Consider the following 19984-nt stretch of genomic DNA (forward strand, 5'->3'; position numbering starts at 1 on the left):
CACCCATTGCCAGCCCCCCCTGTCCAACCTCTCCAACCCTCCCCCACCCCCTGCCAGCCCTCCCCTACCCCTTACCCAGCATCCATAGCCCTCCCCACCCCCACCACCTGCCCAGCACCCCCACGCCTACCCATCCTCCCTCAACTCTCCCCCACCCCCTACAATCACTGTTTCGGCTAATACAAGCACATTTTACAACAAAAAATAGAAGTTGATTTCAAAATCCAATGAAATTAGACAAAAATTAGAGAAATGTAAAAGAGGAGAGAGAGTGAGAGGGGATTTACCGAAAGAGAGTAAGAGAATGGATGCTCCACAAACAATGTAGTAGTGGAGGAGAGAAGAGAAGAAGGAGCGCAAGGTGGTGCAGTTGCATGGTGGTGGAGCACTGGTGGTGGCATCAATCCAGTGGAGGAGAGAATGAACCAAATCGTGGTGGTGGAGCACTAGTGGTGGCGTCAATGCAATTGGTGCGTCGTCATGGCGGTGCGCGCTGGTGGTGCCTGAAATGCATGGTGGTGGTGCACTGGTGGTGGGTCAATGTGGTGGCGGAGGTAGGGTTCGCGCAAGGAGAAGTTCGCTCGTGAATTTTGTGTAAGGGAGGGAAATTGAAATGGGGGTACTGTATATGCGCGCAATTAAAATAAAAAAAAATTGCAAGTGAAGGGTTGTGATTAGCCCACAAATTGCAGCCCTTCACTAACGGATGCGGTTAGCCTAAAAATCGCAGCCCTTCATACAGTACGAAGGGCTACGTTTTCTTGTTAACCATATCCCTTCACTAAAAGGGTTGCGGTTTTCTTTAGAACCGCAGCCCTTCCTTTTTTTTTGGTGGTGGATCAATGTGGTGGCAGAGGTAGGGTTCGCGCAAGGAGAAGTTTGCTCGTGAATTTTGTGTAAGGGAGGGAAATTGAAATGGGGGTACTATATATGCGCGCAATTAGAATCAAAAAAAATTGAAAGTGAAGGCCTGCGATTAGCCTAAAAACCGCAGCCCTTTGTGTATGAACGGTTGCGGTTTGTGGGCTAATCACAGCCCTTCACTAATAGGGCTGCAGTTAGCCTAAAAACCGCAGCCCTTCATACAATACGAAGGGCTGCGTTTTCTTGTTAACCGCAACCCTTCCAGTGCAGCCCTTCCTTTTTTTCCCCGAGTGACAATCACTCTACTAATACAATCACAAACTCCTTGATTAAGATATAGGAAAAAAAATAGACGAAATATAAAAAGAATGAAATTGATAAAAAGAAAAGACATAAATTGATAAAAAAAATTGAGAACAAGAAGACAAAAATTGAAACAAAAACATGACTTACATTGCCGGAAGCAGCGGTGGCAAAGGGGAGACGGAGTGCAACGGCAGCGTGTGAGAGAAAAAAGAGTGAGCGAGAATGAGAGTGAGAGAGTAAGAAAGAGGAGTGCACTAGAGTGCCGCGGCGACGAGACGACTGTAAGGAGTCGCCGGCAAAGTGGGTGGCATCCGGAGTGGGAAAACCGAGAGAGAGAGAGAGAGTCCGAGTAAGCAGCGAAAACAGAGGGAGAGGGTCAGTATACGGTCGGCGGAGAATCTACGGTCGCCGACGAGAGTGATGGAATGTCGACGAGGGTGTGGGAGCATTGACGAGTGTGAGGGAGCGTCGGCGAGTATGAGGGAGCGCCGCCGATTGTGAGGGAGCGCTGGCGAGTGTGAGTTTAACTTAATTGCAAGAGAGAGAGAGAGAAAGCGTGTGAGTTTGAGAAGTGGAGAAAGTGTTTAGAGCACGACGATACCGTTGGAAGAAGTAATTGGGGTTTGTTATTTGCGTCGCATAGCCCTAGGAGTCCGACGCAAATAGTGAATTTAGTAAATATGCGTCGCATAGGCTTTGGGATCCAATGTTGATAGGGCGTGTCCAAAGGAAGTAGTGATTTGCGTTGCACATGCTAAGGGGTTCGACTCAGATAGCGTATTTAGTAAATTTGCGTCGCTCATGCTTTGGGATCCGACGCAGATAGGGCGTGTCCAAAGGTATGGATACAAGCAGTGATTTGCTTCGCGTGTTGAGGATATGCGACACAAACGACTGGATGCAACCATCTGCGTCGCTTGGGTGCTTCACTCGACGCAAATCATTTGAGTCATTTGCGTTGCTCCATCATTATTACGCGATGCAAATGACCCTTCCACTCATCTGTTGTCATAGTTCTTGATGTACGATCCAAATAGCCTCTTCCTGAGCTTTTACGTCAATTCTTCCAGCGTCCAACGCAATGCTGCAAATTATCATTTTTCTACCGGTGGTTATATATGTATTGTTTGTTGAAATCTTCTCTAACATATCCCCAGTCATTCAGCTTGTTCTTATTCAATGATATGAACCACTTGGATGAATCTGCATCCAAGGTTAAGGGAAAGACATAAGCCAGCAGTCCTTGCTAATCCCCTTGAGAGCCATTGAGAAAGAGAAAGCTCTCAGATGATCATTTAGGTCTTCGACCCCCTTAATTTGTAGGACGTCAGCCAATGTTACCTTTTTAGGAAGCTTGTCCCTTAGTTGGGGATAAATGATGTCATGGCCATGAGCCTAACTCTCGAGTGCAGGAGTTGACTGGATTAATTGCTCGTGTTTTTTGAATCTCAAATCCATGTCGGACTTGCTTCGAGGTGGTGGTGCTAGAGTGTCACCCTGTTCTTATTCTTCAATTAGTTTCTCTCTCACTACCTTCATCAGTGTAAGTTGAGCCATTATAGCACTAAGTTTTTCATTAGTTTCCCCCCATTTTAGATGATGATTTAGAAGATGATGTGATATTCGTGGTTGTTTCAAACTCTTTTTATGGTTTTGTGATTTATGAACGAACTAACTATGAAACTAAAGCGATATTACTCTTAAGTCGCGGTTAAGAGCATAGACAAATAAGTCTCGGTTGTTTGTTTTGGTTTACTACTCAGAAACCAATTTGTTAGCTTACGCTCAACATAATCAATTACGGACTTTATTTTAGTAAAAAAAAAACTGATTTTATTAATGAAATAAACGTCCCTTATATAGGGTGCATGTTGGACTAAAGATAAGCATAAAACTAGGATAAGAATTAACAACAAGATAAGAATTAAGCTAATCCTATCTAATAATTAATCACACGCCTAAACTAAACAGATGAACGAACGACGGTGAGAGAGGTGCAACGATTTGTTTGAAAACAATGGCGAACGATGGGGAACGACTTGGTTTGAAGAAGATGACTTGGTACAGCGATAAGTTGCGAACACATTTCTCTCTCCTTCGAAGCCCTATCTCTCCTTCGAAGCCATTTCTTTCTCTAGATTATGATGTTCGAATTTGCGCTATTGTGCCGGAGGAAGGAGTTTGAGAGAGGGAGGAAGGAGTTTGAGAGAGGGAGGAAGGAAGATGAGAGTGAGAGAGAGAGGATGAGGAGGCATGAGGAATAGGTGAGAGAGAGAGGGATGAGGAGTTTCATAGAGAACGAAGAATAGGTTTTAGAGAGACGGCGCATATTTTTCTCTCACCTCTGAAAAACCCTAGATGGGTTTTTTTTATTAATTTAAGAGTATATTATTGCTGCGGGTTCTCCTAAACACCGCAACAATAGGTTTAAATATTATTTAAAAAATAATATTTTAATCTATTGTTGTGGTTTCGGCTTGAAACCACAATAATATATCTGGTCAAATAGTCAACTAAATTTGATTTTTTTTTCTGTTGAGACCTATTGCTGCGGTTTTGGCTGGAAATTGCAACAATAGGTCTCTTTCATATTTTACCTTTTCTTTTTACGTGATTTATTGTTGCGTATGGGTAAAACCGCAACAATACCACCGCAAGAATAAGCAATAATTTTACTAGTGCAATTAGAATCAATGATGTCATGGCAGGAGTCTGACTCTCGATTGTAGTAATTAACAGGATCAAGTGCTCGAGTTCTCCGAATTGTAGATTGGTTTTAGATTTCTCAAGAGGAAGTGGTGGTGAAGTCTCCTCTTACTCTTCTTCATGAGGTTTCAGTCATTCTCTCAGTGTTTTGAGCTCTTTGCCTTTTCCTTCGAGACGAGACTTCATCAGTTGAAGTTGAGCCATGATGGCATTAAGTTGTTTAGTAGTATCTCCTATTTCATATTGATGATTCAGAAGTTTTACATGATTATCGGAAAAAGTGATAGTACATTTGATGAACCTTGGAGTTGGTTGACCTTTTTACGTTTCTATTGGGCATTCCCATGTTGTAATATCACGACCACTCTTGAAAAAAATTAGAATGGACATTAAATTGTAATTGTTTAGAAAAGATTTTGCAAAAAATAAATGATTTTGAGATGGGTAATTTGAACATGATTTAGGTTTGAGAATAGGATAGGTTTTGCCATGAGTCCATGATGGAGGAATAATAGGCCTAACTATATGCATATGCATACATAGACTGCTCTATAAGTGGACCTACAAGAAAATACAAGCAGACTAGACTCAATATAGGGAGAACTAGACTTTTGGATTTACATGAAAATGAAAAGGAACGGGATAAAGGTGATCTCGAGTATCAAGATCTTCAGGCTGAGTTCACTACTAGGCTTGAGAGCATAGCAGATGAAAATGCTCTTATGGGAAAGGATTACGGGCAAGACCAACCTCGCCATGAAGAAGTAATGCATAAAGTTCAAGAGTTTCAAAAGCACCACAAATTGGTAAGAAATCATTGGCGACAAAAAAGAGAAAAGGAAGGGGATCTACAAAGTCACTAGGGAAACACACAATTATGACTTTGGAGTACGATCATATGGGTCAACCTTGTGGAAAGTGGCGTCTTAAGTATGGCATGCAGATTGGCCTTTGCATGCGAAAACTCTCCATTATGCACTTATGGAAAGAGGTACCCGAGGGGTTGAAGAAGTGTATATGGGATGATACTATGGTAAGATTCACGTACAATAACGTTTACTTTCTTAATTATTTAGTTAAATATAAGTGTGATATTAATGAAAGCATATAAATTATAATAATTGCGGAAACTAATTTGTGAAATGTGTTTTGTTGTAGATTTTTTTCAATATCAAAGATGATGAAGTCAATAAGAATGTATTTCTATTCGCGGTTGCCGAGAGATTCAGAGATTTCAAGGCTAAGTTAGTGTCTGGGTGGATCACTAAGCGAAGGAAAGTAGTAGGTACAAAAAAGAAGAAAATCTACGGCGGAAAAACACCATCAGGTTCTCAGGCTTCACTAGAAACATCAGCCGAACCCTCCAAATTACCATTTCAGATATGAAAAATTATCAACATGAAGAGTGGGAAGCATTTGTTGACAAAAACACTACCCAGAAGCTATTGTAAGGATATTTTATTAATATTTACTACACTTAACTTCAATATTATTGCATAACCTTTGTTTGTAATTGTGTTTTAGGAAACACGTGAAAAAAGTAGCACGAGTGCAAAAGCTAGAAAATATTATCATCATTTGGGTGCTCATTCATACAATGAGGCGAGAGATAAGTGGGTGTTTGCCCATTACCCCACAACGGGGTCGACAACGGCAACAAGGACTAGCTCTACCACCACATTTACACAGGCTCGGCAACCAGATAGAGTCCTCGATTGGTGGTGTTCGATGCATGGGGTTGATGCAAAAGGAAAAAGTCTTGCTTGATCCTAGTACAGAACAGATAGCCAACGCCATTGTAAGTACACAAACAATGTTCTTTTTCTTGTATTCCAAGTGATGTAACCACAATTTTGTGTTGAATATGATAATATGACGTAGAATGTATATATTTACAATAATTATGTCCCCTACTTCAATTTATATTATTGAATTTCGGGAACGTTAATGTCATTTTAGGCCTATTTTGGCCATTTCGCGTTCAATTCTTAGATTTTGAGTCGTTTAACCCTAATTTCTTTTGTAATATGACTATAGAAGGTATAATATAAGTAATGTGTATATTTTATCCTTCAATTTATTGTTGGTTGAATTTTGGAAACGTAAATGTCATTTTAAGCCTATTTTGGCCATTTTGCATCCAATTATTAGAATTTGACTCATTTAACCCCAATTTCTTTTTGAATATGACTACAAGGTATAATATAAGTAGTGTGTATATTTTAACCTTCAATTTATTGTTGGTTGAATTTCAAGAACGTAAATGTCATTTTAGGCCTATTTTGGCCATTTCGCGTCCAATTCTTTGATATTGAGTCATTTAACCCCACTTCATTTTTGAATATGACTATATAAGGTATAATATAAGTAGTGTGTAGATTTTTAACCTTTAATTTATTGTTGGTTGAATTTCGGGAAGGTAAATGTCATTTTAGGCCTATTTTGGCCATTTCACGTCCAATTATTAGATTTTTAGTCATTTAACCCCAATCTCTTTTTTATTTTGGTTATATAAGGTATAATATAATTTTTTCATTCACGAGCATTTCTATCTTTTGAAGGAAAAAGAAGCAACTGGTGAGTTCACTCCTAAAGCACACATCAATGAATTGCAAGAAACTTTAGGAAAGGAACACAGTGGACGCGTGAGGGGCGTAAGAGGTGTCCGCCTCGGTTTGAGAAAGGTATATCGTGATCAATACACTACAACTACAAAATTTAGTGTAACTAGTATGAATTCGGTGGCTATAGATGTGGAGTCTATCAAGGCTGCAATTCGGGGGGAGCTCATGGAGGAGATGATAAATAACTTCAACGTCGTATTGGAGCAAATGGGCTTACCGACTTTTGTATTGAATAAGGGTAATAGTGTTATGATTCCACAGCCGACCGATGATCCACGAGCATCCGATGATCAAATGATACCTTTAACTTATCCACCTCCAGTGCCAAGTTGAAGGTAATCACTTAATCCCTTTGCTTTATTAAATAACTATTGTTCTTTTTTCAATGGAGTTTTTCAATGAACTAATATAAATTGAGTTTTTTTCGAGGAGGAGATTGTATGCGAACTATTAGCTCGAGGAAATGGTTCTGATAGTTTCATTCTGGTAGCCTATGGTCATGCACAACCCCCTAGTGATCGAGTACGATTACATAACCAGATAGTGGATAATAATCACTATTTGGTCACCCTCAACGAAAATGTGTATGGTTTTGAAGAATTACATCTTTCGCTACTAAAGCCATAAGTTGATCTACATTTACTAAGCCATGCAGTTGGCAGTTATGTTCTATGGTTGCGTGCATTGGTGCAGTTTTCAGATAAGGTACAATGATTAACATACATATATATATGCGTCGTTTGTTTTCTATTTCCTATGATATATAGTTAGTAATATCTTTACTTTTAATTAATTACTAGGTTTTGGGGATGGCCGATTCACATGACGGGAAGGTAAAGAAGGCATGTTCACCTGATAAGAAGGCAAGTTTACATGATGAAGGTGAACGAAACGTGTTAAAGGCAAATGTTTCATGTGCAAAGAATCCACTTATTCTCGAGCCAGATGTGTTACGAGGCCTTACTATTCCATGCTTTCGGTTACATGAGTGCCCTAGCGATTTACCCGATGATAGTGCAATAAAGGTTCCCTTGGAGGTGCAACAATTCCACTACTATGAGGAGTCATTGACATTCATTTCTAAGGTCGATATCAAAGAATTCGTATGTGGGGTTGAGCTGAATGTTTCCATGATACAAACTTTTATGAGGTAATACATAGTAATAAGTATATATGTTTAATTAGTTTTCAATTCAACTTCCATAAATTCAACTTCCATAATAAGTAAGTTTACTTTTAATTAATATGATTTCTCAGGTTATTCGTATATAGTAAGTTTACTTTTCAAGAATTGGTATGTGGGGTTACACCTTATTCGTGTGTGTGTGTGTGGGGTTACACCTTATTCGTGTGTTGTTGGTTGAATTTCAGGAACGAAAAGGTCATTTTTGGCCTATTTTCGCCTTTTCGCATCCAATTATTAGATTTTGAGTCATTTAACTTCATTTTGTTTTTGAATATGACTATATAAGGTATAATACAACTAGTGTGTAGATTTTTAACCTTCAATTTATTGTTGGTTGAATTTCGGAAAGGTATATGTAATTTTTAGAACTATTAACTACGGTAAATGATTGAATTCTAATATTATGTGTTTTATTCCTTGTTTAGTTTGCAAGGTTTATATGAATAAAATGTTTGAAGGCCTTCATGATGGAGGGATTAAATGATGGTCAGGATAAGTTGGCGACTTACCTTTGTGACTATTGCTTATGATACATTTTGGGAGGATTTTGCGATATAATTAGCTAGATCTAGATGGTATTTTCCTTTGTTATATAGTTTTAGCTAATTAATATGTTGGTATTTTATTAATTTTATGTACACTCTATACATTATTAAAATATACTTAAAGTTAATTACGTTGAAGCCCTTGTGATATTATTCCATATTTGAAGGGCTTCGTTATATGCCCAAACCGCAACCCTTTTCACAACAAAGGGTTCCGGTTTTGTATTCAAACTGCAGCCCTTCTACAACGAAAGGATTGCGGTCTGAATACAAAACTGCAAACCTTCTACAGTGGAAGCTTTGTGGTTTGAATACAAAACCGCAACCCTTCGTTTTAACGGGCTGGGGTCTAAAACTGTATCCCTTATTTTTTGCTGAAGGGCTGGTAAAGCAAGGGTTGTTGGCTAAAAACGCAGCCCTTAGGGTTTTTTAGACTGGAGCCCTTGCATTTTTTTTCCACTAGTGAAAGTTGTTAAGATGTTCTTATTATAAAAGGAGAAAGGATTTTACCAAACAAATCATGACTAACATCGATAGAACATTTTTGTGCTAAGAAGATTCTCCAAAGTCATAAGTTCATAGTCAGTTCCAAGTTCCTAATACTTCACTTTGATAAGCACTAGCGTTTTTGTCACATTCAAAGAGTTGTAAGTTGAGAAAGGATTTGTATGAACTTTTGAGAGAATTAATGTTAAGTCTTGTGTTGTGAGAGATTTATGTAGCAATTTGATTGTGGGAATCATGGTGGGATGGTCAAGTTCATAGCGGAACTTGTGAGTGTGAGCATATAATAGGTTGTAACGAGGTGTTCCCTTTTAAATTGAAGAGTTCGAAATACTTAGTCGGTCGATATTTTTCTTCTTATATCGAGATAAGTAATTTCCTGACTAAAATCTCTCTTGACATGCAAGTTCCTATTCTTTATTGCTTTTATTTTCGAAAAAGAGTCGAATATTTTAATCGAAGCGCCCACCACAATTCACTCCCTTCTTGTAGTGCTCCATTAGTCTAACAATTGATATCAACCAAAACTCAATCAAAATATAAACAACTCTACTTAGACAAGTTCTGGAACATGATGAACGTACAAGAAAAATCGAAAGATGGATACTCCACGCAGAGACCCCCAATGTTAAATGACAAATTTGCAAAGGCATTGAAGATATTCATTAAGGCAAGGAATTACCAAGTTTGGAGAGTCATCAAAATTGGAGATTTCGAGGTAATTAAAACCAATGCTCAAAATGAGATGATTCCAAAGCAAATGGAAGAATATGAGATATGGGAAAGAGTTATTACCAAGAGGGGTGTGGTATGAACAACAAGACACAACATGGGTGCTTTTATTTGGAACAACTCTAGCAAGATGAGTAATCTCCTCAAATTTAACGAGGACATCTATTAAAAGAACATTAATTCTAATATTTATGTGAATGTTTAACTAACATCGTGGAATGGGTTTCTTATATAAATCATTTTCATATGAAAAATGTCCTCAATCACTAAATATAGATTTCTCAAGATGATCCTATGTATTCATGAACTTACATTTTGTTTTATGAACCTATCTTGGTGGGAGCAGAGTGCACAACAAATACTCATAAGTGATTGTAGGGTAATATTAGGGGGCCAGGTATTAACGAGAGTACGTTCAATTTTTTTTTCGTAATATATTATAGTTTAGACTCTTATGGGGCTATATGCATGCCACTGCACTCCCACATAGGCCTAAGAGCAGTCATGAACAAATAATATACATATTGATTATAAATTGGAAAGGCCTTTTGAGATGTGATGAGTTAATCTCCTTAATATACATTTGTGATCAAATGAAAAAAATTTGAATATTAAAACATGGACAACATACAGTCAAGTACGAAAAATATTACAATAATATGTATCAAATATGCAGTTAATAAAGCAGGGAAAATTATACAATGATATGTACCAAATATGCAGTCAAGTAGATAATATATTACCAAATTCACTTATACTATTGATGAATAGTGATAGTGACAAATCATGGAGGAGATGACGGAGTTACAAAATTCCATCATGGAGGAGCTGAAATCCATTATAGAGAAACGTTGGTAAGTTGTAGAAAAGAAGTTTGGTCTAATTGCTCCGAAGGTGGTTACCTAGTTGGAGGTGAAGTTATTTCAGTATCAGTGGATAAAGGATGACGTGGGAATGGTAATGCACTACAAATCTAATCGTGTCCGATTTAATCTGAATTTGAAAACATAAAAATCCGACCCGAATCCTATATGAGGTGCAGGTTAGATATAATCCGACAAAAAGTTTGACCTGAATTCGAATACTTATTCAACCTTATCAACTTATAGACTAAAACTACATTAGAATAGGAAAATTATGTTACTATTGTTATAAAACAAGTAATATAGTATAATTAGTTCAAAAAAAAAAATTAGTATAATTATATTATAGAAAATTAATTTTACATGATTTTAAGTGATAATAGTCTAAAATTTGACTCAATCTAAGTCAAATAATCCGACATAAATCCGATAAATAAAATCCAACTTCGACTATGATCTTGTCTTCATAAGATCCAAAATAAGATGGGTTAGATATGGAGTTTGTAAAATCTAACTCAATTTGACCCGTTGTCATTCCAAGGTGGATGTAACAAAGAGCAAGTGATTACCCAACCCGAGCTCAAGAGAAGTAAGTATGCCCAAACCCCAAAGAGTAAGGCGAGCGTGACATCACATCTAGAGAAAATAGGGTCTGATGGTGCAAATGGAGGAGACTGGTTTGAGTAGGGATCATTTATAGGTGGATTTACCAGCGGAGGATAGGTGAGGTAATTTCACCGGTTGTGGACTAAGTGTTGTCTTTTGGAAAGCGAAAAAGGAGGAAGAGTGGATGAAGGGACCAGGACGCCTTATCATCATCATCGAAAAACCGGTTGAAGTAGGAAGCTTGCTCCAAGTTACTTTGGAGATGACGAATTCTGCATTAGTGTCACTAGTGGATCTGGTGGTGATCCTGGTTTTCCTGTCGAAATTCATCATTGGTTGTTGGAACTGCCACTTGTGGTGGTTTGAACAATGTATAAATGGAATTGGTGAAGGGCAGATCAAAGGCGAGTGGATCCGGTGGTGGACCAAGTTGCGTAATTGGTGGTAGTACAAGCAACATCATTGAAACTAGGAGTGGAGCAAGGGGGTAGTTGCAAAGAGAACTTTATAAGCTTAACGAAACAATGGATAACTATGGTGGCTGGGTTGCCTTGAAGAAAAATCAATTGAAAGAACACGATCCTTCGTGATGTATGATGAATACGATCTAGGATCGTCATTGTCCCAAGTGTATTAGAAAACATAAACTTCCTTCATCCAATATCATCTAGCTAGTCACCTAACTCTTCTCGTTCCCCCATTCCATATTATCAAGCGAGTCACATAATAGATTTCATTCAAAGTGAGTTCCATATAGTGTGTGATTAAATCAGCTGTTAATGTTGATCATTTACTGCAAAATGAATGCAAAAGCCAAAAACTAACATAAAAAATTGTCAAAACTAGCTTTTTAGGTTGTACATAAAGAGTTGGCTTCTCAACTAACCAAAAATTTATTTATCGAACACTTCTTTTTGTCTTTTCACCAAATAAAACAGTCGAAAGCCAATAAAAGCCATCCCAATGCCATTTGTCAAAGAAACTATATTAGATATCATCTTACATTTATTGTCATTTTTATTATTAACAAAGTTTTCATAATGCTTGCAAAAACATGTAGAATTAAGTGTTCATTCTCAAATTTTTTGCACATTTTGTATTTTGCTTATCTAAATAAATATGTAACATTTATACATCTATACATATATATTAAAAGGCGTGCGTAACAACGTCGATGCGCCACGTGGCACCCTCCTCTTGCCACCAGAATTTTGCCACGTGTCTGTTAACCAACAAAGTCAAGTGTTCATTATTTTGAAAATAAATATGTTGAAGCTTGGGCTCGAACCCCTGACCTTATGTAAGGATTTTTAAAGAATCACCATCTCATCTAACTTCTCTTAGCGATCCATGTTTCCACAAAATTACAAATATGTAAAGTAATTAGTTAATGTTATTAAACATATCCCTTGCATCCTTAAAAATAAATAAATTTGTATGTTCATGAAAATTAATTATATATGCATGATACCATTTGAAGAGCAGTGTTGACCACCATAGTAGGGTTTGATCCCGAGACCTCAAGTACATATAATAAAGTCTTAACCACTAGCCTAAGTTGTATTTATTATTATTATCATAAAGTATTATATTAATAAATGAATTTTTTCTTACCCGAGGTATAGCCCGAGCCTAATAACTAGTATGTGAAAAAAAAAGTGATGGGAAGTGCATAGTTGTAGATTTTGCATATTTTTACATCTATAGCATTGGAAAATTCAATTACATCGCCTATCATCTCCTCCCTCTCGCCTGTTGGTAACCAAAACGAGTGCATGACATGAGTTATGTGAGCTACCATCGCCTCCATTTTCTAAGTCTTACTTCCTCTGTCCGCTGCACTTGTTTCGATTTGCGCAAACATCACCTCACTCCCACCAGGTTACCCACCTCATTACTCTCTCGCTTATTTCAATTCATCAATTGTGTTTTTTTTCTCCTTTTATTTCACAAATCATGTCTCACAGTATAAATTATAATCACTACTAACAACCATCAATTATCAGCAACTATACACGTATCATATGGGTTACTTTCTAATTTATTCTATAAATAATTTGCAGAAATTTTTCAATGGATGAAGGTATTGTAAGTGGGAATATAGTAGTGGGTAACACCCTTTCATTGCAGAACAAAATTGCTGCAATTCGTGCTGCTGGTCCTTCCAAACTTCAGGTTTTTCTCTTCTTTAAAAAACTTGTTGGGAAAAGGATGAGAAATGTTATTGTTCTTAATTACTTAATATGTCATTTGTAATTGTCAATTGTTTATTTACTTCATGATCTTCACATAAGAATTTTGCTGGATGTGGGTACTTTTTTTTCAATGAGACCAAGATTCAACCATTATTTGGTATAGGTGAGGGCATGAGGCTCTCGTTACAATATTCCCATGTGATCAGTGATGGACCCAGGAATCCTACCATATGGGTTTGAAGCCGGGAAAAATAATAAACTACATTCATTTACTTTCCGCCATGATCTTTTCGGAAAAAATTTAGACCCTTCATATTCACAAAACAACTCCATAATCTACACAAACAAGAATAACACTTAATAGAAATTAAAACACAATTAATTTAACACATTATACAAGCAAGAACAACAATTAATAGAAATTAATACAACAAATTGAGCACATTGCTCAACATTTCAATTTTAATCATCAACTCCTTATTTTAGCCCCTTCATAGTCACAAAACAACTCCATATTTAACTTAACTTTTCAATTATTAATACAATGCGAATAAAAATACTTAATACATTGTTCAAATGATTAACAAAATATAACTATTAACAGAAAATTAGTAATTCTGAACAAATTTTAACAATTTAATACTTATTCTAATGTCTAAAGTATGAAATGCATATGTTAAATTGGATTAAAAAATTTACCTTTGGCTTAGGGCAGTGGGCAGGGAAAAAAAAAAAGAGATAAAACAAGAGAAAAGAAAAAAAAAAAAAAAAAAAGAGTTTTAGACTTGCTGGATTTCGATCCCGCGCTGCATTTACTGTAATCGAATTCCGCTGGACTCCAAAACCACGCTGCTACTCTTAGCTTTCTTTTTATCTTGCACGCGAAAAGTATATGAGTAATTGCTACATCTTATTGAATTAAAAAAGAAAAAGAGAACTGCACATGTTTTTTCCAAAAATCATTGGGTTCTTCTGAACCCATAGTAAATACGCCCCTGCCTGTGATATGCTACTATTCACGTATTATTGTGGTAAATTGGGACAAGCTCCTCTTTTTGTGCCTTGCCTTGTAGCTATGAGCTTACAGGTCATATGATGCCAAGGGAATGGTGGGAATGCTAGTATGAAATGCTGCTTGAATTGGCGAATATTTACCAAAAAGAATCTCATTGATTTAAGTAGAAATCTGACATTGTAACAAATTTCATTCCCAATTGTCCACTAACACCCAGGTTATTCTGGCTAAGAGAGCTAATGAAAATTTATCAACTTGGTATATGAAATTCGCTCCATGCTAAATTATGCATTACTGTTTTCTTGATTTATCCCAAACAAGCGAACATGAATCAATGATTTGAATATCTTCGAAATCACACTTGTTTTGAATAGGAGACTATCTGGATTACCCCATTTAGCCAACTCTGTTAAGAGGTCTAGCCTTCGTTTTTGACATGCCATGAAGCTCTAAAGTCTGTATGTTCTAGTTGATGTTTTGAGTCTTTTTACGTTGCATTCAATATATTTTGTTTTCTTAGTTGTTTAATGTGATATGATATTTTTTTTCAGAAGCTTGACACATTTTGCTGAGCAGGTTATTGCTGATTTTGATGGTACGCTGACAAAATACAACATCGATGGTCAAAGGGGGCACAGTAAGTGGCATCCAATTTTATTTTTATATGATACTATTGGTCTTTGCACTCTGTAATGCATGATACTTAAATTCAATGTTCTCTAATAACGTGTAGGCAGTCATGCACTTCTACAACAGGGGAATCCAGAGTATGATATTAAGAGGCAGAATCTATATGATCATTATCATCCACTAGAGATTTGTCCAGCAATTCCAGTTGAAGAGAAAACAAAGCTCATGGAAGAGTGGTAATTGTCTACATCATAGATAGTAGACTCTCTTGATATCTCCAAGCTAGGTTCTTCTTTTTCCTGCTTTATTGTTAATGTAATGTTGGCTCAGAAATATCAAAGCTCTGCTAAGGTTTAAACTTTTAATCAAAAGAATGTTATATAAAGAAAATAGATAACATCAGCATTTAAATTTCTTATTTATGATATACCTTTTTATATAGTTATAGTAATTGATAATGCTTCTTTCTTATTGTTTAGTTTTTGGTGTTTGGGTTGACACCTCCAAATATTAAGTATCTCCTATTTAACAAGGGGGGGGGGGGGGTTATCTGAGAAGGGATTCTATTTAGTGGTGTCCCAAGTCCCAATGATATGAACTAGATAGAAATTCAGAATTTGTCATCTCTAAACATAGCGCATGTTGTGAAAACTTGTGTTTGAATTAAACTATTTCTTATGAGGACATATGGGAAAACTAATATGCTAGATATATCTATAAGAACTCACAAATGTATTCTCAAAAGTTTGTGTCACAAGATGGAAGGTGGGGAGCATAGAAAAAAATCGCAGATGTGGTCGCTATCGCTGTAACGGTCGCATTATCGTGGAAGCGACTTGTATCTGATGTATGTAACGGATCGCAGCTTATGCAGTGTGAACTTTTTTCAAAAAATTCACATATAAGGGACTTAACGTCATATTTGCTTAATTATAGTTTAAGAAGTATTTCTTCATCATAATATATGAAACAACTCATATACATCCAAACTTAAATGCCCCCACTGATTTATTCTTCCTTCTTGAGTGTGTCCATGTTGTTTTTCTTACTATTTATGTTTTTTCTCTCGCCGATTTTGTCAAAAGAACGGACGTAATGGATAAAAGAACACTCTAACGCCGGCGAGTCACCGTTACGCAACGACGACGCGACGAGTCATCGTTACGTAACTGAGAGTCTGAGACTTGGTGAGAAGGACGTGATTTGTGTTGCTATATTCTATAACAGGAATTCTTGGAATCGCAACCTTCCAAATCAGTTAGAGAACAGCCGCTACGTAACAGAACGGCCGAGTCTTAATTCCATGGCTGGTGATGCTCTAGTAGGCTTGATCAAGTCCAGTATTTTGCAACTCGAATGGTGTATTTCTTGCTCTTGTGATAGTTTATCCGTTGTTCACAAGCCAATATATATAGCTTGTTGGAATTGGTTACAGTAAGACAATCTATTTGAATCAAAAACCTAATTAAGCATCAGCCCCCTCCCTGCTGTCAACCTGGCCAGAAAAGTTTCTTATCGAAATGTCAAAGGATGTATATATTATGTTTTCCTTCTATTGCCCTCAAAAGCACCCTATTTGCGTTAGTGAACCATGTCCTCATCATTTGCTTCAACTGATGCTTCTATTACCCAAAAACAGGTGGGGGAAGACACATGCTCTTCTTATTGAGGGAGGTCTCACTTTTGACGATATAAGAAAGTCTGTTGCTAATGCTCGTATTGCATTTCGAGAGGGTGTAATTGAATTATTTGAGCTTTTAGAGGTGATTTCTTATCATCTTTTAATATTTTTCCCTTTTCATTGTTGTTACTTATTTGTGCTGGTATGCCTGATTGTATTTAAATTCTCTGATTCACAGTTGTCTGTTCAAGATGGATCAGTCCATGATCTTTTGGTTAGGGTGATATGATCATTGTACTCGTCTCTTTTCGACATAAAATTGCTAAGCATGCACATACCCTGGATCAATACCCCTTATAATTTGCTAGAATCAGATACGTTGCTAAAGCAAAACATTCGATCTCTAAGTTACAGTCCACTAGCTATTGCCAACTTATACCACGTCACCGTCGATTAGTTCTTTGAGACCGCATGAGAAGGCTCTAACCAAATCTTTTTGTTCTTGTATGCTCTCGTCAAATTTGTGGTTGCATATGGCTTCTCATATTCATGGGCCATAGTCGCAGGAATTCTATTCCTGGACGAGAACACATTGATGCTTTCTTCTTAATCTTTATAGCTTATGACGACTATTTTGTGTAGCTTTTCATTCAACACTAGCACTTTTCCGTGCATCAAGACTTCTTGTTGCTGGAAATGTGGATTGTTAAAATTCCTTCTGTATCTTCTTGTTGTAATTGTTGTTCTTGTTCTTGGTGCAGGAATTTGATGTTCCTATCCTCATTTTCTCTGCAGGGCTTGCAGATATCATAGAGGAGGTAGATTAGAACTTTTGTAACTTAATTCAACTATAGTGGCTTTTATGTTCATTATTATTCTTGTTCCACAAAATTTGAAGGTCCTCAGGCAGAAAGTTCAGAGATCTTTTAAAAATATTGAAATTGTATCAAACAGGATGGTCTTCAACAACGAAGGAAACCTATCAGCTTTTAAAGGTATTATTGTGAACCACATTGACTTTGTTATTTCATGAGTTGCTTGTTCTAATAGCATATAGTCAGAACTCTCTTGTGCAAGAAGCTAATACCTATGCAGATCATGTGTATACTCTTTTCTAATCTGATGAGATTCCTCTTTGAAGGAGCATTATCACACTGTGTTATGCCTTGAGAGCTAGGATTCAATTTCGTTTTGCTCCTCAACTGTGGTGAAGTTTACTTCAAGAGGTCTCCCATCTGTCATCTATATTTATTGATGATTTGTCCTATTGCAGGAAAAACTATTCATGTCCTAAATAAGAATGAGCATGCTCTTGATATGGCAGCACCTTTGCATAATAACATGGGAACTGTGGATGGGCCTGTTATTGATTACGCTGCAATGAAAAAAAGAAGCAATGTCCTACTTCTTGGAGATCACATCGGAGACTTGGGGATGTCAGATGGTTTAGATTATGAAACACGAATATCAATGGGTTTTCTGTAAGATCATCGCTTTGTTGTCATCATCTGTTGCATCATGATTATTGGTCCTGTGACCTTGTGCCATAAGTTTAGATCATCTTGGCTCTCTTAGTTTTTTATTCCTCTGCTCTGTCTTCTACATATTCAACTTTGAGTAGTGGAGACGTGGAGTTTTGTCATCTTTGGGTTGAATTTATGATTTTCCTTACTAAGCTTTTATCAAAAAGTTTCTGCACTTCATTTGGTTATCTCTTACTGCTTCCATTTGCAAAGATTTGCATTAGTTTTTTTTCTTTCTATTTATCTAGTATCAATAATCACAATGTATGACGACATACGGGTGAATATTAGATGTTAGGTGAAAGAACAATCTGTTGAGGGATGATTGCAATTCATGGTTGCAAGAGCAAGGGATGGAGTTTGCTGTGTCAGATTATAGGGATTGCAGCTTCTCATGCAACCATTGGAAGAAAAAGTTTATAATACAAATTTTCACCTTTCATGATCTATATTAATATAAAGCATATAGTCCTACACTCTCACTTATGATGAATTAGTGATTGATCAAGAGCTCTATGAACCATGCAGGAATGACATGGTCAATGAATCTCTGGAGAGTTACTGCAAAGCCTTTGATGTTGTGCTTTTGGTGAGTGCTTTGACTTTTGTGCCTTTTGCATAAATTCTAATTTTGACTTTAGACATTTTATAATCGTCAGCATTGGCTCTGATCCCCCTTCCCTTATCGATATTATTAAACCAGGTTACTTATCCTTCTGTTTTATATTTCTTGTGGGTCTCATGGTTTGGGTTAGTCAATGAGGGGTAATTAGAGTGTCATTAGAAATGTACATTGTAGGCCCTATACATTGAAGTATTTAAGATCTTATTGTTAATTTGACTTTGCATAACCATGAAATGTGCTGGAAGCCGTGGAAAATACCTAGAGGCTAACGTAATTTTTGCATGGGTTGCGTTCAAGTTTTAATTTGGACTTCCCTTGAAATTGTGATTTCTAGGACGCTGAATATTCTAGTAAGTACCCTTACCTGTTTGATTGGAAACAGGATGTTTTGCTTTTTGCCTATATTACTCGGCCTCTTCGTTTTACCTCAAGTACTCCTATTGGAATTTCGACACTCCAACAGGGTATAACCATTTTAACACTTATTTAGGTCAAATTCATCAAATTTTAAGACAAATATTATCCATGTCCGACATGAGTATATCCAAGTAACATAGCTAAAGTCCCATACATAAGGAGTAAGGTTTAAATGGCTGACAGTGCACTACTAGCACCTTATAAAATACTATTAAAGATGAGCCTTTTCTCTCACTTGACCACACATCAATCTTTACCTTAGTTTAAGGACAAATGTAACAGTTTACTAGGTGCTAGATAGTGAACATTAGTAGTAATTACAACTTTCCCAAAAAAGATATAGTCCCCCTGCTCTTTGGTAACTAAAACAACTTTCTAATCTTTCATTTCCATGAAAGGTGTATGTGTATTGATGTTTTCTTTCATCAACCAAATGGCCAGTAGACCCAAATCTGCAATTTTTCCTTTGTACCAATATAAAATTATTGTGTTGATTGTGTGATAGTTGCAATTCTCGAATCTACATGAATATGAATTGTTCACGGAAACACTGCATGCGTGGAATGATTATTTGTCAAGAGAGCTATTATTTTTGCTTCGTCGGCTGGACGATTTGTTTTCGAGCAATCTTCTGGCAATTTTTGAACATTTTATCAGGAATTCAACCACAGTATTATTGTGGCAGAATGATGGTTCGATGCTCGGAGTACTCAATCTCCTTTCTCAGATAATCGAAGATAAATAGATGGAGGAAGCGTCTTGGATGCCAGTCTCAGCAATTTCTTCAGTTAAGGTTATGTTCATATTGAAATTTCAATTTGTCCTTGGGCATTATGGTTTTAGAAGCTAAGCTACTAGTATTCAGGTTGAATATGTATTGATGGACTGATGAGTGTCAAGCCATGATTTTGCCAAGAATTGTATGCTTCCTAATCATGATTTTTATTTAACCATCATGAAATTATTGTAGGAACCATTTATTCAGGTACACATTGTTCTACTTAAGAGCAATTTGATATTTT

General features: G+C 36.8%; 1 protein-coding gene across 2 annotated transcripts; it reads left to right on the plus strand.

The window, feature by feature from the left end:
* The first annotated feature begins 12628 nt into the window (after positions 1–12628).
* LOC104907199 (uncharacterized) lies at positions 12629–19984 on the plus strand. Of its 2 annotated transcripts, none has more exons than XM_048643029.2 (10): positions 12629–12817; positions 13000–13111; positions 14723–14783; positions 14880–15012; positions 16416–16539; positions 17159–17215; positions 17296–17392; positions 17671–17878; positions 18449–18509; positions 19620–19984. In XM_048643029.2, exons 1-10 carry the CDS (start codon positions 12717–12719, stop codon positions 19650–19652), a joined length of 987 nt encoding a protein of 328 aa, XP_048498986.1. In that variant the 5' UTR covers positions 12629–12716; the 3' UTR covers positions 19653–19984. The 2 variants fall into 2 exon arrangements, with proteins under 2 accessions (XP_048498986.1, XP_010694394.1); XM_010696092.4 differs by having other exon boundaries at positions 12630–12817; positions 19648–19984.

This window comes from Beta vulgaris, chromosome 4 (assembly GCF_026745355.1).
Source record: "Beta vulgaris subsp. vulgaris cultivar EL10 chromosome 4, EL10.2, whole genome shotgun sequence".
Taxonomy (NCBI): Eukaryota; Viridiplantae; Streptophyta; class Magnoliopsida; order Caryophyllales; family Amaranthaceae; genus Beta; species Beta vulgaris.